The following is a 26,502-nucleotide window of genomic DNA, read 5'->3' on the forward strand; positions in this document are numbered from 1 at the left end:
ACATTACCGAAAGCTGCAAAAGCTGCAAAAGCTGCGATTATACCTAGCGTAGGACAAAATATCCGCCGGAGAAAGTCCTTTTACATTTCTACTTTAGCACTATTTATCACTTTGCGAATTCTTTGGATCGAGTCAACATGTCAGGTCCAGGTGGAATGGGTCCGGGTACCGGGATGAGCGGCGGAATGGGTACCGGTATGGGTACAGGTATGGGTACAGGTATGGGCACGGGTATGGGAACTGGCATGGGAGCTGGCATGGGTACGGGGATGGGCGTGGTCAAGAAGAAGAAGAAGAAGAACATAATGCCGAAGCAAGGGACGAACCAACAAGGCCCGCAGCTAGGGGATCCTGTAGTAGGGAATACTAGTACCGCCCTAGCGCTCATTCGCACATGCGTCGTGACGACGGAGCCCGAGAAAAGGAGCGGGAGAGTATGGTACCCAACTCGTTGGTTACGCAGAACTTTTGACGGCAAACTTCCCCCTAATTGGAGATCGGATATGAATCTTTTGAGAGAGTACGATGCTCTCCAGTTACTTCGTAGGTATATTCCTTCCCCCCTTTACGCGGTACATTGCTGATACAGAACCCTGTAGAGTCCGCCAACGACAGCCACGTTAGCGCCTCTGCCTTCGCAGTGTGCGAGCACCATTTATGGAGGGCTTTGCACATAAATGTGAGGTTCGACATCAATACGCTTCCAGCGGGCGCGCCAAATCTCTTTGGCGTAAACGACGCTGTCTTCTTAGCAGAATTAGACAGGTACTTCCCCCAAGGCCAGCCAAGAGACAAAGACCATACCCCTCGTGAGTTTCACACCTTTTTCGGGAGACAATACTGTTTCTGGGCGATAGACACCGCCGAATCTGGAATCCCCGCCTGGATGCTCATCATCATGCATCTTAAGAAGAGCCAGAGACCAAACCCAGATTATACACCCGAGGAAAACAACCCCTTCCTTGTCAACGAATACTACGATAGGGTCGAGTCAATCGCCATCGTGGATCCAGATCGGATGCAAGGAGAGGTAAAGAAAGCGCAAGTTTATAGGAGGATTATGATGATCCTCACGCGTTGCGGCATTCTCGGTTCCGGGGATTTCGCTGGAAGGAGAGAGTTGTGGAGCCCACTCGAGAATCCCGATCAATATAAAACACTATATAAACCGAATCAATGGGGTCTTGGCTTCCGAATTTTCGATATACTCCGGACGCTTTTCGATCGTATCAGTCAGCAGTGGTGTATAACTCCCCACGTACATAATGACCATTCTTTCTGGAAGCCCATCCCAGGAACTTTCAGCGCAGACCGAGTGCGTTCGGAGATGATAGGATTTGCTTCTATAGGGTGTCTCTATACTCTAGATTGGAATGCAAGGATAGCCATTGAGCCTATTCAGGCTATAAACTATGGCAAAGCACAGTTACCGGTTGATGGTTTGAGGCATCGCCAGGTCCCCCACGACTTATGGGTAACGGGCGCCTCTGATAAGAACAAAAACCCTCTTGTGTGGGTTGATTCGAAAAAGCAGGATGAGCCCGACGACGCTCCAGAAGTTCAGGTAGACCCCGACCATGCGTATGGACCCCTTATTGGGGAAGATTATTACGATATAGACCACGACCGAGATGGCAATTATGTAAGCGGTGCTGCTCCAAGCTCAGGAGCTGTTGATCCAACAACCTCAGGAGGTCTTGCCCCACCAACAAGCGACGCCGGCGGTGACGCAAGTGACGGTGGCAGCTCAAGCATTGGTGGCGGCGCAGGAACTAGTAGTAGTCCCCCAGGTGGTGGGGGTGGTACTATTCCACAAAGTAGCAGTCCGGCGGGCGGCGGCGGCAGTACTGTTGGCGGTAGCAGTACAGCTGGTGGTAGTCGTGGTCGAGGTTCGCGAGGCCGTGGCGCCCGCGGTGCTCGTGGCAGTCGTGGCAGTCGTGGCAGTCGTGGCAGTCGTGGCAGTCGTGGCAGTCGTGGTAGTCGCGGTGGTCGCGGTGGTCGTGGCGGACGTGGTGGTATAACCATGGACCCTAGTACTCCAGCGGTGAAGCCGAAGGTGCTGGCCGCGATTGCCGCACGACAACCTAGCCCTTACGTTGGCACTCCGCCTCCAGCACCTCAAGACGCTAGAGCTAGTAGGGACGAGAGAGCAGCAAGGAGAGCACAAGCCAGAGAAGATAGAATGAAAAGACAAGAGGGAAGTGCAAGCTTGAAGAGAGCAGCTTCGACTTATTTGAGCTCTCCAAAACCCCCGAAGACACCCAAGACTCCCAAGAATCCCACTCCCAAGACATCAGATAACCCATAAAAAAATAATAGACGCTCAAAGGTTCTTAGTCATGATGTCTTTTTTTAGTCATGTATATACCTACTTAGGCAGACAGTTATGGAGAGATCTACTGGGACGGGTACCCGGGCTCACCAATTATAGCGTTACATGTATAATGCATCTACATAGACGATGGATCCATTAATGTTTATTTCCTCTTATGGGATGTCATATCTGAGAATTGACTGAATAAGTAACGAATTACTCGCGAAGTGCTTGTGTATATGTATGGGTAGATCCTATGATGTTGTGTCTAATACATGTTACTTAGATACTTTAATTGATTATGGTTGGTTGGTATATTTAACGCCAAGGCAGTGATTAATTACGGTTTGCTATCGTAAGGATCTACTTTTAATGTTGGCAATAGCATGGGGTAGTATTAATCTTAAATGGTACGATGTGAGTGAATATTCACACATGAAGGAGGAAGTCACGCTGTACCTAACTTGCTCATACCTTATTGATTTGGAAAGTACTATCCTATAATACTAGGCCTATCATCTAAGTTTGAGTTATCTTACCACTTTACAATTTCTATCACCATCGCCCTTCTCCTTTCTTCCATCTAACTCTACCAATCTACCCACCGGAGAACCTGATACCTCAACCACAAATCCTGATCTCGGTATATCATCCGAATTTGTCACAATGAAGGTCATTATCTCTATGTTTACCGGCGTGGCTGCCTTTGCAAGTATGAGAGCTATTGTAGGATGCTTCCATTCATCCAAGCAGTCACCAAGGCTGACTAGATCTTAATAGAATACGCTTACCCCATTCAACACTCCCGTTTCGCCAATTGAAGGGTACACCGTCGTTCCTCTTTCCATGGAAGGAGCTATCGAGCCAGGTGGTGAGGTGATGAAGTTTAACGGTAACTTCAGGGTATGTGAGATCAAACTCTAACGCATTCTAAAAGAGTTCTAACACATGGTAGAGCATCTTTGCCCAGATTCGAAGAATCAAGCCCGATTTCGAATGGGATGACTTCCAATCTGCTGCTCCGCCGACCAGCCTAACCGGTAGAAGCAGTACAGAGAAATCTATTGTATGTTCCCGTTAGTTACTTCCTCTGGTATTTGATATTGACATCTTCGAATAGACTCACTCTCTTTGCACTCCTAATTGCAAACCCGGGTTTAGATCACTAGCTCTAATGGGCTACGATTACTTGCAGCAACTTCACAAGAACTGCGGTGTAGACGCAGGCCCCCGCAAATGTTCCGTGGTCTATTGTTTTCAATATACTAAGATCTGGTTTTGCAACGACAATGACAAGAGCATTTCCTTTCCCTGCGAAAACCTAAACCCTTACATCTTGCAGCTCATTGGAATGACGAATTGCACCCAGTTTCCAAGAGAAAAGGGTATGGAGACTCTAAAGGCGCAAATATTCGATAGCGGTGGATGGAATATTATTGTTGGTGGGGATGGGGATCATTGCTGCGAACAAGATGATCCAGATTGTTGATTGCTGCGATGGAACCCATATCGCTCGGCCTTATTCTCCTGCAATTCGATGCGTTCTCATCAAGGGAGCCTCCTATATCTTAGTACAACCTACATGGTGTAGCTCTTTCGCTATGGGATCTTCAAATGACGCTGAGTTAAAAAGACAAATGGAAGATTTACAATTATATCATGCTATCGCTTGTCTTTGATTCATTCTAGCACTCATTAGGTACCTAATATACGAGCAGTAACATATCTTACATGATTGGAATCATACATTGACTGTCCCTTTTCGTCATGTTCGACCAGCAAAACGAGTTGAACATATAGCATAGCCAAACTATTTAGTATTTCAAGCGCTAATGAATTTGGGCGCCGTAATAGAAATTCCCGCTGGAACTAGACATGCCATCTAATAGTGACCGGAGTTGTTACCTCATTGAGGGTGTAGGATGCTCCACCGAGGTGGTAGATTTGTATGAGGCACTGGGAACCTTGACTAGCTCTAGGGATAAAAACTACTTTCGTCGTGGCGGTGTGCCTTGATACATCCAAAGTAAGGAGCTCGAGCCACGAAAACGTGACCTTGCGTACATCATCTTCGAAAAGGCCAGTATAATTCTTTTCGAATGTGTACATGTATGACGAAAGCCTCTCATCTCCGACCTAAGAGCCTCATTTCAAAAGACGGCTATGCGTCATCGGCTCTACGGGTAGTGACGTAAAGCTCTCGCTATCTATCGGCAAGCAAAGTGCCGTGACTGGATGGATATGCGTGTCCTCACGTCGCACAGGGGCGATGGCAGAGGTAGATAGAAAAAGGACACAAGATCGGCGTGAGTAGGCGTGACCGACCGACGTAGGAGACGGGCTTTAAGCTAAACCCCGACAGCGATGAGAGACTGACTAGTCCCATGTGGAGAGCGCCCCGTTTCGCGGACGCTAAGGTGGTGGGAGGAGTGCAGGTAGCCTTTGCGGACGGGTGACGGCTGCTGAGATGCGGCTCCTTGCGCCGTAACGGTGCGACGTAGATGGGGTAGACGACGCGTGAAGCCGTTGCGCAGCGTTCCAGAAGGCTTCTATGCTTTCGTCGGTGTGTAATCTACTTTTTTCTTTTGCTACGGTTGTAGTCGGTCCGCTGGGTACGGACAGCTTGGATGTAACGCGTTTGCCGACGTCTGGTCCCATCTACGCGCGTAAAGATGATGCTTCAAGGAGGTACTTGGTTACCTGGGATTATGGGCTCGGTGTGGGGGAGGCCGGAAGGACTGTACCTTTGTTGTTGGTTGGACTTGGCTTGGCGTCGCGACTTGGAGGAAGGTGGACGAGGTGATAATGGACGGCGTTGGTTCACATATTTTCTCTGATATCTTACATACTTAGCTCACGATGTTGAATTAGATAAACTTGAGTTCATGATCATCGTCGGCAAGGCGAGACTTGTTAGGTGGCCGATATCTCAATACTGGTAGATCTATTGCCTCGGCTTTCAAACTCGCCCAGATTGTTGCTCCAGCCAGCGGTGGAATTTTGTCGCGGCGGTCAAGCATAATGGATGCTTCTGGATTACGGCACCGTCTCCATATTTGGAGATACGTAATAAACGATCCCTAAAGATTTAGCAAGCGGGCGCTGTATTTCCAAAACAACATTCTCGTTTCATGGACTGAATTGGCAGGGCTTGATGTGGGGGTAATCGTCCGCGTTACCTCCGTGTCTACTAGAGAATAGGTTTTAAGAGAACAAAGCACATTCTAAATTCATTTCTAAGTGGAATGTAGTACATGACTTAACTATACGCGGCTTCGGCTTCATTTCGAGGGTGAGGTGATGGTATCGTGAGAAAGGAGGGAAAAAAGAGGTGGGGCGGGGAGTGTTACTAAGCATCGTGAAATTGAGCCTCAGATTACCTAAGTAGGCGGTGTGATTGAGGCGCAGCGATATATGCTCACGTGACACCGTGCGATCGCTAGGCTGCAATGGAAGGCACTGTACGCCGCCGACGATGTGGCTGCCTCATCATCGCCAACTCAATCTTCAACTTTTCATCATCTTGCCTCTTTTTCGCATCCACACATTTCGCGATTTTATGTAAACCTTACTTTGATTTACCGTCTCCGATGATTTGTGCACGATTTCGAAATACATAATGGAAATGGCGTCGGGTTCAAAATGGCATCCTCTGCCGGCATTTCCCGACCTTCCGGCTCTCATGATCTCACCACGTTTCGGTACTTCGTCGTACACATTTCATGTCACCGATCTTGCCAACGTGTGGGTTGAGGCTCTTGATCGGAAGGGTATCCTATTACGAAGTTTACAAGAGAACACAAGTATTGACTTGAGCGACGGCGATCCCAATCAATGGATCGTCTTCCTCTCCAAGCTTAACGCGGCCTTCGATCCCGCGTCACCGGACCACCCCACAACTAGCCTTAGTATATCCGCTTCGTCGGCAGATAGGACAGTGGAAGGCGGTCTGGTCCTTCACGTCACATGCGTGTTACCCGAGCCCCTCAAGCCGCTCAAGTGGCCCATCTATTTGACAAAATGCCCACCGGTTGGACTAGCCTCAGAACTCGTCCTACCTCTCATCCAAGCACATCATCTACGTACGTTGGAGATAGAAGACCTTGTAACGAGGCTCAAAGAAAAGGATGCTGTGATCACGAAGCTCGTCGACAAGCTGGAGGCCAATCAGACTGGATTGGAATACGTATTCAGCTCGTTGTCCGGGAAGCGCAAGCTCTCCCGAACCCGGGCTGAGCAACATGTTAAAGGTCTTGCTGCCTTTAACGAAGACGAATGGAGGACAGGAGCTACTAGTAACCAACAGTTTCCTCCGGACGTATCGTCCCTGATGCATAAATTCTTCGCCGAAACGGGGTTACAGTGTAACATGAACCCAGAGGTCGCCCCCTCTGCCCAACTTAATGACTGGTGGACCAAGCTTAGCTCCCATCCAACTGCCGCCATCATACCCCAGAAAGAGACGCCAGAGAAGCCGCAGGATACGCCTCCGTCGGATAGTAACACAACCAAGGATGGAGATGACGACTTTCAGGTACAGGCCATTCCGTCCGACTTGCAATCTCGTAGGCGGAGATATGCCGGTGCAGGGGCCGCCGATGAAAACACGGATGACGACGAAGACGGGCCGGTAAAGGTTTCTGGAAGCCCTCCGGCTCCGGCTCAGCAGAAACCTCGTTCCCGAATCGGCGCCGTTGGGGGCAAGAATAAGGCTAGTCGAGACATTTCTGCAAGTCAATCTTCCCAAACTGTACCTGCAGATGATGAGGATACACCATCGGAATCTGAAACAGAGCCAGCAAAGCGAGAACCCCAAAACAGAACAAACAATCGAATAGGGACTATTGGCAAATCTAAGGAATCCTCGCCGCCAGCAAACGCTTCATCTCCAATACCCTTACCAAGCAAGGATGATGACGAAACAGCATCTGGATCTGACTCTGAGGGCCATAATGAAGGACCATCTGATGCTCAGACCCGCTCGTCGCCACCACATACTGCCAATCAACCAAAGAGGGCTGGGCTAGGGAGGATAGGCGGCAAATCTAAAGCTAGAGCTACGCCAGAGCCACGTGAAGAACTGAAAGTGGCAAGTCCCAAGGTGGGAAGCCCCCTGACTACGACAAGTCCGGCGAAGCCCGTGGCACGAAAGATTGGGGCTATCGGCAAGAAGCCGGATATCGATGGAAAACGACCACGATCTGAATCGCCCTTGGTGGCGGCAGAGCCCGAAACAGAAGAGCAGAGGACCGAGCGCAGGCGGGCCGAGCTAGCCAAGGAACTCGAACGCAAGGCGGCTGCCCCGACGAAGAAAAAGAGAAGGTTCTAATGCATCGTCTAGCATCTGAGTTATTATCGTTCGAAGTAGATACCCTTGATTTCATTGCGATCAAGATTGAATTATATCCCGTACATTCCTGCTTCATTCTAATCTGGCTTCCTGGATAACCATTTCGGGCTGCTCTATGGTCTATTCAACTAGCGTGAAACTACACCCTTAGGAATCGTGATGAAGTTTGCCTACAACTCGGCCTCGCCTACTACCAAAACCATGGCAGGTCTGCAATGAATCCTTACTAGTCGAAGAATTTTCGAGATCATCGCCGTCGTATTCCCTCGATTAGCGTCAACTGCTGCCTGTCCTCATCCTTTAAGGTCATGCGACTGCAACAGGGTTTCAACGTCACGAAAGAAGAGAAGCGCGCCATCGCCCTTGCCAATTAGCACAGACCTAAGAATATCACACGCGAGCTGAAGTCACATAGAGACGAGATCTTCCGTTACACACCTGCGAACGGGGCGGTTTGATTCGATTTCGCGCTTAGGTAAGGGCACTCATGACAGCTTCCTTCACGAGAATGCCAAGACAACGTGGCATTTTATGCTAAACAGTCCGGCGGGATTCGATGATAAGCCGGTCGACAGCAAGCCTTTCATTTCCTGGTAATCCTCTAGTAGCCTCATGTCTTGGATGCCAAGACGACTAAACCGCGGATTTACGCCTTCAATATACCACTCAAGTTCACGATCCGATGAGATTGCACGTCTGAGTGTCGGTTGACTATGTACGTGTCGGATAGGGCGATTCATCTCGTCTAACTTCGATCCTACGGAAAAGACGGACGCAACTACCATGGATGTCATGTTGACAAGCGAATGAACGAAGCGAAGGATTCTATTTCCTGTCGATCCACCTGTCACGCTACCCGGTCATCGCCTCCCACGATCTCGAAAAGCCCCGACGTCAGTGCTGCCACCCGACTACCTACCATCCATATTGGTACCCATGACATAGCATAAATTGATTGTCGCATGGGGGATTCACTTCCTAGTGCTGCTTCTCGTCAAACCCCTTGACGCCGTGTAACTATTCCAGACCTCCTCTGGAGGCAACGCTAATGCACGATATGTACCCAGGTCGTTGCCCTGTAAGTCATGCTGTCTAGTTTAAGTGATGATGGGCTTGATGCAGATTCTGATCCTTGCTGGTGGCGGCTTGTTGTCTCTTGAGAATGTTCATCACGCTATTGTTTCACGTCCGCTTTTGACTCTTTCTGGTAGGTGTAAATTGATATACATAGCGTACCGAGAGGTTGGTGGACGAATGAATGGGAATAGGTAATGAGGCACGTTTGGAGGTATGCGCCAGTGACCCATTACAGTACCCCAGCTTAGTTACACGAAATATAGTTCTTCTAGGACAATTATGTCCTGTATGTATGTACCTACCTAGTAACCCAGTAATCATTGGAGGCATATGTCGATCATAGCATATTACCTACATGCAGCAAGTAACGTATGAATGGATGTATGTATGCACGTCGCACAATGGACTGTCCCTGGCCGTCAACATTTCGCTCCGTTCCCGTCCAAAACACGTCAATCATCCACCTACGTCCGTCTCTCATTACTCCCTTCTTATTACTCGCGCTCTTTTATCACCCCGAAATATTCTAGGCTAGGTATCTAGGGTATCGTTAATTCTGCCTTATCCAAGAAAGTGGATATGCGCACAGATCTACCTATGGCAGGACGGCTCTGTGCTAGGGCGCAGGGGTCCTGTTGTCTCGGAACTTTTCGGTAGAGATGGACAGCTAGCTATGTACTAGCTTCATAGGAGGTCGTTGTTCGTTCGACGTTTTCGTGTTACCTGTATCTACCTATGTGGATGGGGGTGTCTAGGTGGTACATGGATGTCTGTCCCTACGCGTCTTGGAGGCAGGTAGCTGTGGATGTATAGTAAGATGGGATGTAGGGTGAATATTATGCCTGTGTAACGATAGAAAGATGGACATCCACCCCCTCCCGCTGCGCTGTGCTGTGCTCCGCCTATGTCGCGCCGGGACCAGGTGCTCTATTTACTTACATACATGCCTAACGATAGAAATCGCGCACGGGCTATGTATAGGTATTCAGGTGCGAATGTATGGATGACTTATGGAGGTAAACAGAGCCGCCCACCGGGTCGCTGTGGTTGGAGGAAAAGAGTCCGCAAAACCTTGTCAGGTACATACATCCCAGGGACGAAATTAAGGCGTTTTGAAAGCCGAGCGCTAAGTACCCAGCCTCCAGTGTCGTCTCTACCCGCCGTTGGACCCCTTCTTGTTCCCTTTTCTTTTCCCCTACTGCCGGCTTATTACCGTTCGTTCGTTCGTGCGTGGCGTTATTCGGTAGATAGACTTGTAACGTTGGGCACTAATGATCATCGTGACAATTAGTCTATGCTTTGAAGATGACATAAAATGGAGGCTTAGTTTAGGCAGATCATTCGGGGTCGGTAGGCTAACTGTCGATGTAAATCTTTCTCGTAGGGTTTAGTTACACGCCGGTATGGGTACCTACGTAGGTATCTAGCTTGAGTGTCAACCGTAAGACGCCCTGAACGCCCTCCATATCGTTCTGTTCAGCGCCCTGTACCTTAGTGGGTCGGTATTCTTTGCCGACGGTGCACAGGGATGTATGGGGTGTCCCTGATGCAATGCAATATTACCTAAATCATAATTAACGGCTCAGGCCAGTCTATACTGTTGGAAAGAAAGACTTTGTTCTTCTCTCTTTTCTCCCCTTTTTTTACCACTACTGCGAGTGCCTTACTCAGGTACGTGGAACCTTGGCGGGGACTAGGGTGAGATACGTGCGTAGGCTGTAGGTAGAACAAGCATGGATGATGTCGCTTCCCGATGGGAGACCTCTTTTTCGAGCTACTTGAGATAGTTAGTAAACGTCCTATGACACCGCTAGGAAAGTGTGACGAGGCCGTCGCCACGTGGTCTTATGACACCAGCGTGGGTAGTAAATAGCAGGCACAAAGCTTTTGTCTCAGAAATCGGCTGTTCTTGCTCACTGAAAATTACGTAGCCACGGCCCCGGTGTGCCTTTTTCAGGGCCGTTAGGTAGTTGGTTAGGCGCTAATGGTCTCCAGCGGAAAGGTGCCTAGGTATGTTCTCAGGCCGCTAGAAAGCAGCTAGCTGTAGATCAGTCTCTCGAGCTTCAACTGTGTTAGGTTCTGATCAGATGACGCTAGGTACATGTACATCACCCACCTGCGACTACTAGCTTCCCTATCTCAGGTGCCTACGGGCTAGGAATGCCATGTATGAGTCTCTTAGTTAGCTCCATCTCTATAATACTCACCCCACGCGGATCCTTGAGTGGTTTCTCCTCTTCCGGGTCTTCTCTAATGGTTAATTACAATCGAAATAGAAGTAGAGGGTACAGAGGACTACGGACTTAGGGAGCCAATAGACGTTCTGGGAGCCCTACGTGGTAGGCGATCTTTCGACGTGTGTACTACGTAGCCAGGGCGAAACAGGATATACCCTGGGTAACATAACTGACCCACGGCTGTTATTTTATTTCCCTCGTTACACAACCGCTTTCGTAGGAGGTTAGACCCGCCAAGTAGAAGCAGGTAGGTGCGCTAAAGTCGTTCATCTCTTCATATAGCCAAGGATATGAAAAGGGGTACATGAGCTAAGAGAGTGGGAAATAACAGATGACCCTGTTCGTCAACGGTAGTAGCGCATCAACCACCTATAGCACTGTGGCAACGAACTGAGTCCCACAAGATCGCGAAGCTTGTGATTTTGGAGTACTCAGCTGTCCATATTAAAGCAATAGTAGCCAGTCTCATATATACAGTCAACCAGTGGGGGTGGAGATTTTTTAATCTGCAGAGGACTAGTTTGGTTCTTTTCACTCTATTTCACTTGATTATCCCCTATCTGCCGACGCCTAGGTCTTCAAGTAGGTAAGTCCTAGCGATAGCTACGAAATTGAGTAACCACTATGACGGATGTGGAGGAGTTAGGTCAAGCATTATCTAGTGTATTTCCATAGTGCTAAATATTGGGCTACAAATACTAACCACAATGAGATACGAAGCATAGTACTAACACGCTAGAACCGTGATCACCCCGTAGCGTCGATTCATGGGGTCCACCCCCTGAGAATTTTAGGTAGGAAGAAATAGTCCGTTTCTTGATAGATCTAGTCCCCATAGAGAATATTCGATGGCAAATTTTAGCGTTCAGTCATTTAGTTTTGCCAAGTTAGCTAGACCGTTATTCAAATACCGATGTGGGTAAGTCGGTGGGTGCCAGATATGTCGCTTCTAGAATCGCTGGTGATCTCGGGGTATTCTGAACGCAGAATAATGATTATTTTTACTTAACTGACACAATTAAGCCGATATAATAGATCTAGCGTATAATATAATACCGTAATTTCGGTCTTACACTTATCGGGGCTTCAGTATCTCCTATCATAATCTGTATGTGACTTCATTCCGATATGTGATACTCCTAGCTTACGGACGTATTGACTGAACTAAAAGTCCTTTATCAATTCATGATAATTTTGTAGGTGTCATTAATTAATGTGTGTGTATAAGCGCTTCACGCATTATATACTACCGCGCGGCGAAGCAAACATTCCAAGCACCTTCTAATACGCGCTGTCCAGCGCCTCTAATATCCCTAGCCATGGTATCTCATATCTCACCTACATCAAGGAAGGGCCTATCCGCCGCAGAACACGAGGGGCTAAGGGGTAACAAGATAGTGCAGTATTGTGTGTGTTACTAGGCCCGATGAATCAACATAGTACATTTAGTCTGGGTACATATATCCCACATTACAGGTACAATTTTAGGCCTCTTGGGTCCCTGACTCGCGGGCAAACAGCGCTAGCTATGTGTCGGATAGAGCCCTAAAATTTCAGGTCTACTGACTAAAGCGCATTATGATGGGATGGAAGCCTATGATGATTTGTACGACTCGAAATGAGCGACTGTAAGATAAGAATGTAGAATTTGTAACATCGGATGGCAAAATTTCTTTGATCGATATTCGGCAATTATTTTTAATTTCCTAAGGATCTGCGAGAAACCGTGTAAGGGGAATATTGCCCTGTTTTACTCGCTAATAGCGACCCTGACATACCAAAAAATCGTATTACAAACGGCGTCGTATCAAAGCCTCTGCAAAAAGCCACGAAATGAAGATGACAGCGAATCAAAGGCGAAAGGGAGAAAATGGTTCGCATGTGTGATACATCAGACGGGTCACAACAGATGTCATCGAGAAGCGAGGTTACATTAGCGGTCTTAGTATACAGCATGCTACACGAAAGAGGCTCTGCGGTGTCAACTCCGGAAGTTAGTACCTAATATGGCATTCTTGGGGGGACATTTTATGGAATTGCCCGTGTCATTAATGAGTGTGCTGGTGACCCCGATACCGGATAGAGATGAAAGCGATACGGAGTATTGTAACTATTCAGTCCTAAATCTCAGCCATCTACACCAGCCCAGATCGTGTTCATTTAGTGTAATGCGCCTTCCATTGAGCTACGTGTACCCGATTTGCATTCGCACCATGCAACGCGAAACTACGTGTCTGTGAACTGCCAGACCATTATCTGGTAAGTCCATTCTTGGTTTTATTGACTTTTAGAAAACAGTATCACTACTTCAAGTTCATTATACAGGATTGTGATACTTTTGTGTTCTAAAATCCCGAATCCTGAAATGTCTCGCTCTCACTACACTACATAGAGGGGGTAGACGAGTCTACGGGACCGAACGGCGACCATGAGATATTTTTGGCAGAGATATCTACAACAATGTATATCATAGCGAAATATAGAAGAGTAGTTCTCCAAGATGCATTCCTTAAGCAAGGGAAAATAAGATACAACAAATAAGAATGGGTATAGGATACCGTAGTTAGCGATATAGAAATAAATAACCGGTATTCAAAATCTCCAAATTCCCAGCTACCCGGTCCTTATAGATCCCATCAATGCGAAATGCATGTCCTCTGAATGTCACAGACACACGGATTCGTCAATCGGTCAGCTCTCACTTGTTTCAATGACCCAATCGAGGGTTATCCCCCTCATCTTAATCGAGATAACGCAAGCGATCATGGATTGGGATGTTTTTAACATTGTATCTACCGGAATAGTACCGACTTAGTAAAAATGGCTCGAGAATGTGCCGGAGTGAGAGAAAATGGACTGCTAAGGCTAGGGTCCGCTCAAACGGTAGTGCTACCATCGTGTTCGATGAAAGACTCCTTGGTACACCAAATCGAGCGTCGGAAACAACACCACGAGCATCTTATTAGAACTGTTAGCATCATAGACTTAAATGCTGCGACAAGTTAATAACAGCTACTCGCGGTTCTTCCGGCGAGCGAGCTGTCACATATAATGTCTGCCGGATAGAATCCTGGTTCGTCCCTATTAATCGAATGCCTAGAGCAGAAAGAGGCCCAGAGTTCCCGTTCCACATTTAGATAGAACCCGCAAAACCGCTAGGGATTCTCATGAGAGTAACGAATCATAACTGATGATCACCGTATGCAGAACCAGTGGCTGTTATGCATGCTGGTTATAGAGTGAAGTGTTTCAACTCCAACAATTTCATTATTACACTATTAATTACGTACATAAACACTATACCATGTGGCCGGTACGTGAACGCTGGTTGGAAGCTGGAGTGCGAGTAAGGTGGGTAGGTAGGCATAAGAATTGCGGGAGCTGGAACTAGAACCAGCCGACAGCCCCTCGAAGTAGAAGAATCAAAGGGGATACTGAGGCGTTGTGATGTGTAATAACACCTGTAGTTAGCAATGGTCTCTCGGTCGGCGACCTCGATCTACTCCCTCTTCTTGTCCTCTTGATCCCACCATCGCCGCGTCATCTGTCACTTTACGGGGAGGTTTTAGAATATTCCTAAGCAACCAACAGTCATGCAATAAAGTAACTCAAGTCGGCCCTCCCGTGCTCCGCTCGTATGCACCTGTACTACCCCCGACGATACTTTCCGCGTTCGTTCACTCCTCCATGCGCATGCCCCTTAGTAGCCTTGTAGCCTCTATGGGAGGGGAAAGAAGAAAAGCCATCTCAACTTGTCCATCGTCGATTCGTTACCTAGAACTCGAGATGTGAATCCTTCAACACCGACTAGCGCACTACGACATGTAAGAGGTACATAGGTGCAATTGTGCGCGTGCGCGTCGAATAAGCTTCTCCATCACCCGCGCGCAAACGGGACGAAGCCATACCTTGTTCGACACGACCACGCAGGGTACAGATACAGGCATACAGTGCAAGGGTTGATCGTGTTAAAACAACGTTACTAGCGCCTGCGATGTTAGTCTACGAATGGTGGGATCACAAAGTCAACATATCCAGAGTCCAACCTCCTGCTCTCCAATTCATTTAACATCGCATTGGTTGTGTACAATCGAATCCTAAGTCCATTCTGGGGGTTAGAATGCTGCGAGGGAGCGCCGTTCTTGGTGATTTTTTTCCTCTTTTATTCTCTTACATATAGAAGTTCAAGGCGTAGCCATGTTCGTACAATAGTGATGGAGACGAAAATGTAGAAAAAGATGGGTTATCCCAGAAACAAAACGCGGGATGCTTGCAGAACGTGTAGGTCCAGGGAAAATCTACCTACAACGAGCTTCTATTCTCAGTCTAGCAGAGCTTCAGATAGAGTAGCCTTAAGCACGTAGCAATACAACTACCAGACTGGGCCTGACGGATAATGGATAAACTATTCGAGAACTCGGTGTGGAAGGATTCACGATAGATATCATGAGATGGTGGTAGGCAATGTTCGAACCAATTGACATCGATAATTACCTGAATAAAGAGCGGAACGCATGGAATGGACTGTTGTTACACACGCATGCGCCTGTTTAGAGGAGAATTTTGAAATGAAGGGTTCCACTCCGCTCTGCTGCAGTAGCTAGCACATGTGAGTAGACAAAATAGCTTCGTGCGTAGACTAATTACACTCTTTCTATCGATAACATAGAGGAAAGGGAAGAAGTGTATGGTCCAGCCACCATCTACTCCTCGCCCCCTTCCCCATTGTGCCACTCCTTACCCCGTAATACTCCACCGAAACCCACGAAGAGAGAAAGAACAATATCGACGGAAGAAGCACTGGTTTGAGGCATTTTTCTCTACCTCACCGGTATGCCTTAGGCCGACATATTTCCTGCTCCTGTTCCTCAAGCTTTGATCATCCTCGCCCCTCTTTTCACATCATTTCCAGCGAGGATCAAGGCACTTGGACGAGGGCCGAAACCCCGGGTCTTTTTTCTATGACTAGTGCACTATGTCGGAGTGGTCTGAGTGGGGTTCGGCAATGAGTCTAGTTCAGCAGTATGTCTTACAGCAACAGCGCGAAGGACCGACATTGGCCAGGTAGCCACGCAGTACTCTATCATCTTGGAGACCATACCATTGTGGGAAGTGGGTTTACAAAGAGGCACACCGGTAATCCGTACAGCCCCCCTGCCGCGAACTACCCAGTCACCGTGGTACCTTACGACGCAGTTAGGGCTACGTGGTGGTTAGTCTGGCTCCACGTTAGCTACGAGTTACTGAGATGTACCGTGAACCCTTTTCAAATCTGCCTTGGGCTAGCTAGTGCTATGTCCAAGTGGACTGTTAATACAGAAAGAATTGTATTATAGCATCTAATTCTGCCATCGCCTTAGAACTCAAGGCCTTACAATTGGTCCCGAAGCCTACTGCATCTCTGTACGGAGTATGTACGCTGCTGCAAATGAGGTTGTTAAGAAACGCCTCGCGGGATATTAAGATAGTAGGGGTTTCCCCTGTATTTCAATCTATTCCCGCATGCTCTCAACACCCGTGACCGTATCCGTAACTTCACATTATCACTCGCATATAGCCTCTTGGCTATTATAGGACATAGCTTACGTACCTAGGTACTTATTTTGCTCGTGGGGGCCAGCCAACAGTAGAAGGGGAATAGAAGATGTATTAGAACATGAACGGCTCAGTCCGTAACATTCTTAGTAAGAGTCTAGGAGAATTTGAGAAACCTGAGCTAAGTACAATGTTTTACATTAAACGTGTTCGCGCCCCATCCCCACGTATGGAGTTAAGGGACGTCGGCACGCGACGATAAGGCTGAAAAGGAGACCAACCTATGTAGTCTAAGGGCCGCAAGCCATGCGAGTTTGAGTCATTATTCAGTGAAAAATACCTAAGCACCAGTAGCCATGCTAGAGGAGTCTGTCTCAAGTACTATTTTCTAGGGGGCATCAAAATAGGAATAAGATTGACTTATATTCATTGAATTATTCACCTAAAGTTAGTATATACACCACATAAAATAGTATACCTTAGGATATACATAATTATCTTTCGTTCAACATCACGTCATCACGACTGATAAACCCGTCGTGACAAGAATTGCTGTAAGTGCTTCCCACAGTCACGTATGTACAACAATAAACCCCCCCCTATAATCCCGTAATACTACCAAAATCGCAACCAAGTACCACACCAAAATATCAAAATCCACGACCTCCGGCAAGTTTTTTCAATCTTCAATCGCCAATAAGCTAGTTAGCTAGCTCTCCACAGCATCACATATCACCTACCTTGTCGTCCGCACTAGGGGCCGTATCCACCTACCGCTCAACCCACCCACTAGAAACTAGACACCCAAATCTCCACAGGAAAGGAATTCCTACGTCCATATGAACGAGAAATAAAGACTAGAAAGACATCATCATAGTATAGTACCCTGTTCTACCCCACAAGTTTCACCTGCATTGCATGAAAAGCGCTCTGCGCTCAGCGCAGCGCAGCTCGCGCACCACAATATGTACGCATAATCCATGCACAGATCGCAGCAACAACCCTCGAGAAACAAAGGAACAAAGAAAAACCAAAGACCATAGCATTGTCTAGTCCCACTGGTTCCGAGCTCCCCCAAGCCCCTAGCCCATACACTAACCCATCTACGTATAAATGAGGGAAAAAAAAAAGATCGAACTCGAACAGGGCTACGCTACCAAGTGACCCACCCCCCTAAAGAAGAACAGGACAGGGTACTAGTACCGGATACCCAAGACCCGCGCAGCGTAGCGCGCACCAACGGTTCCTTTGTTCTGCCTTCTCCCAAACCCGGCCCAAGACCGGCTCGACAAGATCTCCCCGACCCACCGCTACCATAAATATCACGACTGATCCCCGTCACTCGCGCTATAGCCGATTCCGCGCCTCGATACTAACACCATATCGTAAGTATTTAGATAAATAAGTCAAGTAGTAACGTAGATCAAGTATGCCCAGTTGATCAAAAACTAAGCCCCATGCCATCCATAACCCATACATCTACGCGCAAGAACAGCCCCCGGTCCCGGCCCATCGACGATACCCAGTACACCCATGGAAGTATCCACCAACCATCCCCTTCCCCTGTCACCAACGCCGATCTCTTGGACCCGACAGTTTGGTAAAGGGAGAGTAGCCTTCTAACCTCATCTAGAAGATCCATCGAGTCCTATCAACCAATAGGAAACATCGTAGCCAGATCACTTCGTAAGTACTGTAGAAATGGGAAAGGATTGGTGTTACACACTCGTCAGGAATACCTAAGTAGACGAATATGTCAAGTCACTTTTTCGGATCTGTTGGAGTAATTGTAATGGCACTATATTGTACTGGGGCTACCGTATCTAGGTACAGGTAAATACCTGTAGCATCACCTTCTAAGTAGGTAACACAACGATACAGAAGATGGGCGCAAGTGCTCAAAGCAGCTAGCTAGCGCCTCCTCTCGTGCTTCTCACCCTGAATCCTGATCCTACATCTCCTTCCGTAGAAGCCAGGTCGGTGAGTAAGCCCTGTCCTACCCGGTAACCCCTAGTAAACCCTGCCAAATATAAACGCACTGCTGTAAGTAGGTAGATTAGGTAGATGAGCCATTTCTCATCTACCTTTCTTCCCATGGGCAGATCCCTAAGCTAGCCAGCTAGTAAACTAGCTAGCCGGCGCATGCTCCTCCTCTCCCCCCCTAGCATGACGAAGCCCTCAACCAATCCAGCGGAAAATAAATAAAATCAAAGCGAAAAAGAAAAGAATCGGCAAGTGGTATTCGCAGTAGCACCGTAGCCGTCTAGCCACCTCCTTCTCCCTAACACCACCACAACTCCTCTATTCAGTAGTGATTTCGTTCCCTTTTTTAGAGTCGACTCGTTTTCCACCCGTCCAGATAGATGATGACTCATGCTCTCATGCAAATCAATGAATCATAAAAGCAATGCAGAACCATGCAGAAAGCAGAAAGCCTGTGCGAGTGGAGGTATTGGAGAAGGGAAAAAAACCACGCGACGATGCTAGAAGGAAGAACGAATATAGGCGCGCGTCAAGGACGGCTCTGAGAAATCAAAGAAAAGAAAAAGGAAAGACGGTTCATTTGCATATAATAAACCGAAGACGTCCGCATGAAGACTCAAATATATCAGTAGACGAAGCCTACTATCACCTACCCACTAGTTTCGCATATGTGGGATTGGGTCATATTCGCGACCGGTAAAATCATCGACCAGTGGCGATAGCTTCAGAAATCTGCGGACTGCCTAATAAAGTATTTTGTTCGTAGGTCAATGGACCCCTCGGCAACGCAAAGTGATGCGTAAGGGCGAGCTAACTGCCGCCTTTTGTCGCCGATCGCGTTGGCAATCGTGCCAGGAAAAAATTAGTGCGCCATGCCACTATATCTCTAGATTCATCGTTGGCATTCGTTGTGACGTATTTGTCAACGTCATATCATCTTTTGTCTCATTCGTGCAAGCAATTCTTTTGTTCATTGCCTATCTTGTCGTTTCTCTGCATACCTGGCTGTGTAGACAACCCATAATAGAAGAAGGTTCAAAGCAAATAGCTTCGATGGCGGAGAGGGTTGCCTTTTCCATAGCCGAACTCCAAAATAGCTACCAGATATGCACATCAATAGTCCATAACATCCTTACGGTTGGTAAGGAGGACCACCCTGAGTTTGGTCATCCCAATACTGGAAGGGGTCCGGGTTCCTGTTGTTGCGATCCGTATTACCGGGGTTCTCCTCAAATAGGCCGTTGAGGTCGGGAGCCATTGAAGCCGGTAAACCTTGGCCTCCCTGGCCTCCCTGTACGGGTGCTGGTGCTTGATGTCCATGATACATTCCAGTGACATCCTCCATATACACAGGGTGAGTAGGGTGGGTATGATGGGGCTGTTGTTGAGCACCTTGGTACTGAGGGAAAGTAAAACCATGGTGGCTTGCATCATTAGTCGGCAGGACTGGGTTATGCATTGAGTGAGCCAAGATCATATCATGGCTAACATCGGGAGGCGTCAACGGCTGGAGACCCACACGTTGGTTGAACAACATATTCTGCACCTGATTGTGCATGCTCTCACCCATTTCAATAAACCCTGCACTTAGACTTCGTCGATGGCCCATTGCCCTTCTCATGGCTGCTGCCTTAGACCTGCTAGCACTCTGACCTCCCTTGCGACCAGAATGGGCTCGTCCTGATAGTCTAGCGTGGATTCCGCGCCCGTGATGGCCCGCTCCACCGCCGCGACGACTCGAGGTCGGCTTGCTCCGATATCGTGTAGTGCTTTGCACGCCACCAACAGCCCAAGGCTCCAAAACCCAGACTGAAGCCTTTTTTGATTCGCCAGCTTCAGTCACAGAGTCGCTCGATCTACCCTCGTGTCTGACAAATGCCTGTTTGTTAAGAGTAAGTTAATCGTCTAACCAAAACAAATGAATATACGCAAACTCCTAAGCAAAGAAGTCAAGTAAAGAGCAATCAAAGAGACAACTTACGTGGTTCATGCTCAGGTTGTGTCGAATACTATTTTGCCAACCCTTACCACTACTCTTTCCCTTGTTCGTGTTTTCGCGAAACCATTGGTAGATTTGCTGCAACATCATTTGGTGGGGAGTCACACTCATGAGGGCTCTATGTATCAGTACCGCGTAGGGTTCGTCGATCTTTGCTCCATCTTCACCACTTCCCTGATCCATTGATTCCGGCTGTACTGAGGCTTCGTCCACCTCCATGTTATATGATCCGTACGAAATGTCGGCATCCCGAGTCTGTTGGGGTGATTCACTCCGGGAGGCTGCCGCCGGACCTGTACCGGGGAATCCAGTAATGGTCGATGGTACTTCTTGATGGACCATATTGCTCGCATCTAAACCGGTACCTGTGAAGCCCGTTGACTCATAGGATGTGGTACCCATTTGCGGGTGTAGCTGTTGTTGCTCATACTGGAGCGAGGGGCAAGAACGAAAGCCGTAAGCTGGCATTTGATCCGACTCTCTGAGGGATAACTGCTGGAAGTTGAGGCGATGGAATTCGTTAGGTGACCAGTTTCCGGGACTGGGCACTGACGAGTGGGGTCCAGCAGAAGACGCGCCGCCTGGGTCGCTCGTGGGTGAGAAGCTGTTGTCGCAAGTCGAAGGCGGGGTTGGCCATGCACCATGCGACGAGCTAGCAGAGTGTAGGGTGTTCTGATAGCCCTGTACCGTAGTGTTAATGGGAGCAGGGAATTGATATCCAAGATCGCCGATCTGGGTGGATGGAGACAAGATATATCTCTCTGAGTCTTGCTTCGGTTCAGCGGGTGTACCCGTTGATTGCGTCGCGCTGTTTCGGGTCTTCTGTTGGTCTTCGTCTTCGAAAGACTGACCATTGACGGGCAAGCCGCCAGAGAATGCTTGCTGCATTCCGAAGAGTTGAAGAGTGCCGGCAACAAAGTTGGGTCTTGGTAACGCGATGTCTTGTCTTGAAGAATCACGAAGCAAGTCCAAGCTTGTGAAGCGAGTGTCAGCCCTCGCGCAACAATCGCAATGGAATAACAATGAAGTTGTGAATCTAGAGTAGAAGTGTCAATGGGAAAGGGTGTCAAGGTGAATTAATAGGTGAAGAGAGGAAGAGACAAGGTAGCTTGTGTCTGTGTAGTAGTGGGCAACCTTTTTGTAGTGAGGTGAAGGTGGGCAAGTGAAAGGTAGTGGGATGGGTTTGGAGGAAGGTATGAGGTAGTGGATAAAGTAGTAACGTATGGACGGGTAGTTACGAAGGTAGAAACGCAGTGGGCCACAGTAGGTACGTAGGTAATGTAGGTATGTACCTTCCACCTGGCACTGGATGAACTAGAGAAACTAGAGAGATAAGGGAACGTACCTACCCCCCCCGGGCTTTAGGTTGGATAATGAGGTGATCTGGGAATTACCTAGGTACCCTCTCATCAACTTGAGATTGAGAATAATGGGGACCGATCTGGACCCTTGTACCTACCTAAGCTGCAGAACAGCGTGGTCTGACAACCCTGTACAGTGGCACCTAGCTAACTAACTGGTAGCAACTACCTGGCTATGCAGACAGGTACCTCCTCGCGTACCCAGCGTCCTTGCAAATGGATAACCGCCTAGGAACCTTGGAAGAGGAGAGAATGAGCCATGGAGATTGGATGATCAGACGCCCCGTCAAATTTGAAAAGTGAGGTACGTACTAGTAAAATGTACAGTAGAATAGGTATTGGAGGTGGGTACATATGTAGGGAAGGGAAAGAACTTCAGGGCTCACACGACCCCAATAGAGCTAAGGCAACCAGTACAGAAAAAAAAGCCTTTTTTTTACTGACGCAAAGTGGGGCGCAACAGTGCCAGTATACATGTAAAAAAGATTAGGCAGTTTCGTCTGGTCTGCTAGTGGTCAAGTGATAGATTAGAGATTTACAGTAGAAAGAGAGAGTTGGGTAAGTACGAATCGTAGACCGTTAGAATACCCAGTAAAGAGCGATGTGGCAGGAGCTTAACCGGTGCAGCTTAGGAGATTTTCTCAAAGTCCCTCAAAGCTCTTTCCTCGAATTGATACAGACTAACTATCATATGACTATAGTTAGTTCGATACTTCCAAGGTTAGTTTCTCTATGGCGACGAATGATGGCAGGTGCTATCCTTCGTGCTATAGATAGATCGTTCTATCCTCTTTACTGGGTAGATAACGTTTCGCCCTATTGATGGGGACTTCGCGACCTGCCAACGCATTGGCCGGTTGCCTTTACTGCTGGAGCGACTGGACAGAACGAAACTTCTTCACTTACACGGAAAATTAGGTCCCTACCTAGCGCTAATTGAATTCCTCTCTTTCCAATTCTCTCCTTCCCTTTTCTTTACGATATGTAGTTTGCTACTCCTTTTCTTAAATTTTAATTTTACTCTTTTTCCCTTAACCTTCTGTTCTTCCAATTTCCTTGAGTTTTTTCCAATCTTGTTTATCCCGATGAAGGGAGTCAGACTTCGGTCGTATGTGTAAGTGCTATTCCGTCTGTATTCCAAATAGGTAGGTAGGTACCGTACGTACCTCTTACAACCAGACTGCGGTATTCTCTTCTCTTCCCCCCCCCACATACATAGTACAATCGTACATAATGTATGGTTGTATGTACGTATGTGTGTGTGTATATTATTATATATGCGTGTATGTGTATGCGTCAGCACATGTATGTGCGTAATATGTATGCGTGCGTGCTTCCTATGCATATAAGTACATACATGCACTTGCGTGCATGCGGCGTGTTTCTCCTTGTGCAAACGGAGTCGCGTTTCGTGTGTCTTAAGTTAGGTGTCATCTAGAGCATGGCTATCGGGGATTTCTTGCTTGTAACTTGTAAGATTGTAAGATTATAATAAGAGAGATTGGCAATAAATTTATGGCAGATCCTCTTCTACCACACCTATATTCTCCCCTATACTAGGCTGCCATCGACAATCCACCAGTAAGATGAAAAGAGTTCAAAAGAGAAGAGGAAAAAATCGGGATCTAATTTCAAAATTCACGGGAAAAAATGACAAGAGCTAGCAAAGGAATTACCCAGGTAGCTACATTCTCCTTAACAAGGCCATTGTTAAACAAATCAAGCCCACTGCGAAGCGACGGTGTCCGGCATAGGGGCAGGATTAGGGCTCTCTTCCCGCATCGCGGATAGCTGCATTATGAGTGGGATTTTGTCAGATTCGCCAAATGTAACCAATCATTCCTTGAGTATCATGGTCTACAACGGGAGAATCTCCTCCAGCCTTACTACAAAGAACCTGAAACTATCCCGAAGAGGCGCCCCTGACTATTTCCGTCTTATGCACTTCATCACAGCGTTTTTCTAGAATCCCGATCGAAGCTTCAGCTCTACAAGGGACCCTGGATTGCTCGTACGACGACGATGAGGTGGACAATACCTACTCCGTTATATCTGTGTTAGAGATATTGTAAAGGAAGACAGACGTATGAATTGGAAAAATCCGTAAGGCGTAGCAGAAATCATGATCCACCTAGAACTTTGAAGGCAAGTAAAAGTCCTTGGGAATAGGGAAAATTAAAATGGTACTGAAGAGTTTTTTACGACGCTCTCGTAATGTTCCATTAATCCCAGCCTCCTAAAAATTAGCAAGGTCAGGGAAGCGAGGCGGCTTCCCGGGCGCTGTGTGACGAGGACCGAGACATACATTTATTACCTAGGTAAATCACTCGCTGTATTTTAACTTGAATAGAGTCTTGTGTGAAATCATTTGTTGGTATCATTCTAGCATTACGTCTCGTATACCTATCTAATTCCCTAAAAGCTAGAGCCGGAGTAGCTGAGGTAAATCGTCAATTAAGCTGTTTGTAAGGGAAGTGTCGGGGGATTTGCCGCTGGGGAAAGACGGCTTAGGCTTGGCGAATAGTAGTGGCTTAATTTTCTATTTTCGGTAGTAGATCTATGTGACATATCAGTACCCATCGTTTGAGACATTGGCAACGGGAAGAAAACGCTTACCTTCTTGAATTGAAAGTGGAGTTGGAGAATTCCCTATGGGCACGGAAAATTAGCCAAGACACGTCTCAAAGTAATTCAGGAATAGGAGGGGACGGAAATGAATACAAGTACAAAAAGCTTGGATATGTACGTCGGGTTGTCTAATGACGAGCGTGGCTTGCGATCATCATCCAGTATGTTGTCCAATGAAAGCCAACAGCATGCATCCAGCGTTTGTTATGGCCAAGCTCCGGACTTTTTGAGTCGTGTACTCCGTAGCCACGTGGAATAGGCGTAATGAAAATGCAAATCTGGTTCGTATAGAAAGAAGAGAAAAGGAAATTTAATTTACGTACCTTATCGAAGCTGCTTTTAAAGCCACGATCCTTTTTGGCGCTGTAATCCCACTCTCGATCAACAATCCGAAAGGCGATGTCCTCATACGGCGGTCCAGCAATAAAACGAATCAGGCAAGTATCTTCTTCTCCGGCAGGTGCGAAGGATTCGCCTCTTCTTCTTCCGTGTTCGCGAATAATCTTGAAGGTAGGCGCCTTGGTCTTGTCAATAAGGTCAGGATAGAATATGTTGAATTTATAACCCTGAACTACTTTCGGTGGTGGGTTGTCGTGATCGTAATGCGTCTGATTGTATTTGTTCCATTCGTAGCCCATTTGTACACGATTGAAATATCGCGGTTTCCGAGGCCGATATTTATCTGCCCACTGTGGCTTCGTAGCACTTGGTACGGTCTCTTCAGCTGTAAATATCTCCTCGTTCTCACTGATTCCCCTGGCGACCTCTCGTTCGTACAAAGCTTTGGTAGCTTGCGAGAAGTCTTCATTTCCTCCCGTAGCGAATCTAGCAGTGCCGGGAGGCGGCGCATTGGTCAATGTACTAGTCGAAGGGACGATAGATGTACTGTTTTTGGGTTTCGAAGTGGAAGTTGGGACGACTTCCTTGGATCCCGATTGGATAACGCCTCCAAGTGATCCGGACTCAACAAGCGCCTTGGCCTTTTCGGGATCCCGTTCTTTCAAGAGCGTGACACGGCTGTCTCTGATAGACTCGTAGATATTCTTCAGCTTGGCTTTCGCTTTAAAAATCTGCAAGCTTTTGAGCAGTTGTTCCCAGTAATCAGTATCGACAACCTCGTCTGAACGTAACTTGGCCTGTATTTGGCCCTCCAGCTTTTCCAACTGTTCGAGGTTCTTCGGACCTAGGATCTTGTCTACATCGGCGATAACAGAGCTAACCGCACGCTCTTCAGGGCCCAGTGGTTTCAGTCGCTGCCTCTTATCCTTGCAGAGTGTTTGTAATGCCTTCCAATATTCTCTATTCCTAGGATTCATCTCGAGTGTATGGTATGACGTGATCTCTGTATCAAGTTCATCAAGTTCCGACTCCTTCAGCCCGTCTATTACCGCATTCGGCGGGGGCACATCGATATCGACGTCGGAATCGTCGTCATCGAAAACATCACGGTCGGTGTCGATGTATCGCAAGTTGAACGCCAAAAAATCAATAGGCTTCGCCCGTCCTTCGCGGACACGAATGTCTGCTTTCTTCTTTGCTTGTTTCAAGACGAATTTGTCTTCGTCGGCGACAAATTGTTGAGACTGTTCATCTTGACTAAGCCAGTTCTGCGTGGTAGGATTTGTCGGTTTGGTCTGGGTCGGTCGCGAGGGCTTCGTGATTCTGGAATTGGGATCTCGTCTAGGAGATGTGATATCGCGGCGAGGGGGTGACTTACGGCCATAAATCATAGCGCGCCGCCCGGGATCCATCTTCAAAAAGCCGATTCAATCGGTGCGTTGCGATTCTTGGCGGGGAATTTATTATTAAGGGATGTGAGGCGATGGCGATGTTGAGTATCTTCGTCAGGAATGAGTCGCAAGTCGCAAGTCGCAGGCACAGGCTGTGAGAAGGAAACTCCACATAATAATTATGGTACCTAGGTACTTACCTCTATCTTGTTTATCGATAACACGGCAATCGCAGGTCCACTTTTATACACCGAAGCTCACCGAGATTCAGGGGTAAGATTAGGGGGG

At 47.6% G+C, this 26,502-nt stretch overlaps 6 protein-coding genes across 6 annotated transcripts; 4 read left to right on the forward strand and 2 right to left on the reverse strand.

Annotated features, from left to right (window-relative positions):
• Positions 1-42: 42 nt before the first annotated feature.
• F4822DRAFT_418920 (uncharacterized protein) lies at positions 43-2,474 on the forward strand. Its single transcript, XM_051459569.1, has 2 exons — positions 43-543; positions 600-2,474. Exons 1-2 carry the CDS (start codon positions 138-140, stop codon positions 2,306-2,308), a joined length of 2,115 nt encoding a protein of 704 aa, XP_051309944.1. The 5' UTR covers positions 43-137; the 3' UTR covers positions 2,309-2,474.
• A 506-nt stretch (positions 2,475-2,980) lies between these two features.
• On the forward strand, positions 2,981-3,803 carry F4822DRAFT_440313 (uncharacterized protein; the record flags this gene model as incomplete). Its single annotated transcript, XM_051462736.1, has 4 exons — positions 2,981-3,040; positions 3,095-3,217; positions 3,270-3,380; positions 3,435-3,803. The coding sequence occupies 4 exons, from the start codon at positions 2,981-2,983 to the stop codon at positions 3,801-3,803; spliced, it is 663 nt and encodes a 220-aa protein (XP_051309945.1).
• Positions 3,804-3,981: 178 nt separating this feature from the next.
• Positions 3,982-5,645, forward strand: F4822DRAFT_418921 (uncharacterized protein). Its single transcript, XM_051459570.1, has one exon. The coding sequence runs from the start codon at positions 4,866-4,868 to the stop codon at positions 5,115-5,117; it is 252 nt and encodes an 83-aa protein (XP_051309946.1). The 5' UTR covers positions 3,982-4,865; the 3' UTR covers positions 5,118-5,645.
• A 167-nt stretch (positions 5,646-5,812) lies between these two features.
• On the forward strand, positions 5,813-7,904 carry F4822DRAFT_62962 (XLF-domain-containing protein). The gene has a single exon (XM_051463767.1). The coding sequence runs from the start codon at positions 5,934-5,936 to the stop codon at positions 7,641-7,643; it is 1,710 nt and encodes a 569-aa protein (XP_051309947.1). The 5' UTR covers positions 5,813-5,933; the 3' UTR covers positions 7,644-7,904.
• Positions 7,905-19,628: 11,724 nt separating this feature from the next.
• On the reverse strand, positions 19,629-21,383 carry F4822DRAFT_434114 (uncharacterized protein; the record flags this gene model as incomplete). Its single annotated transcript, XM_051461948.1, has 2 exons — positions 19,629-20,375; positions 20,478-21,383. The coding sequence occupies 2 exons, from the start codon at positions 21,381-21,383 to the stop codon at positions 19,629-19,631; spliced, it is 1,653 nt and encodes a 550-aa protein (XP_051309948.1).
• Positions 21,384-23,940: 2,557 nt separating this feature from the next.
• On the reverse strand, positions 23,941-26,353 carry F4822DRAFT_418925 (mid region of cactin-domain-containing protein). The gene is made up of 3 exons (XM_051459571.1): positions 24,808-26,353; positions 24,473-24,505; positions 23,941-24,413 (listed from the first exon to the last, which is right to left on the reverse strand). Exons 1-3 carry the CDS (start codon positions 26,233-26,235, stop codon positions 24,396-24,398), a joined length of 1,479 nt encoding a protein of 492 aa, XP_051309949.1. The 5' UTR covers positions 26,236-26,353; the 3' UTR covers positions 23,941-24,395.
• Positions 26,354-26,502: the final 149 nt, after the last annotated feature.

The sequence above is a fragment of the Hypoxylon trugodes genome, assembly GCF_022578975.1.
Source record: "Hypoxylon trugodes strain CBS 135444 unplaced genomic scaffold F4822scaffold_10, whole genome shotgun sequence".
Lineage (NCBI taxonomy): Eukaryota > Fungi > Ascomycota > Sordariomycetes > Xylariales > Hypoxylaceae > Hypoxylon > Hypoxylon trugodes.

What these genes read in the sequence shown, in the direction of transcription:
- F4822DRAFT_62962 (XM_051463767.1), top strand. Translation starts at nt 5,934, where the DNA reads ATGGAAATGGCGTCGGGTTCAAAATGGCATCCTCTGCCGGCATTTCCC.
- F4822DRAFT_418925 (XM_051459571.1), bottom strand. Translation starts at nt 26,235, where the DNA reads ATGGATCCCGGGCGGCGCGCTATGATTTATGGCCGTAAGTCACCCCCT. An exon ending in TTAAAAGCAGCTTCGATAAG is followed by an intron (nt 24,506 to 24,807) that starts GTACGTAAATTA and finishes CCGTGCCCATAG; the next exon opens with GGAATTCTCCAACTCCACTT.
- F4822DRAFT_418920 (XM_051459569.1), top strand. Translation starts at nt 138, where the DNA reads ATGTCAGGTCCAGGTGGAATGGGTCCGGGTACCGGGATGAGCGGCGGA. An exon ending in CGATGCTCTCCAGTTACTTC is followed by an intron (nt 544 to 599) that starts GTAGGTATATTC and finishes AGAACCCTGTAG; the next exon opens with AGTCCGCCAACGACAGCCAC.
- F4822DRAFT_418921 (XM_051459570.1), top strand. Translation starts at nt 4,866, where the DNA reads ATGCTTTCGTCGGTGTGTAATCTACTTTTTTCTTTTGCTACGGTTGTA.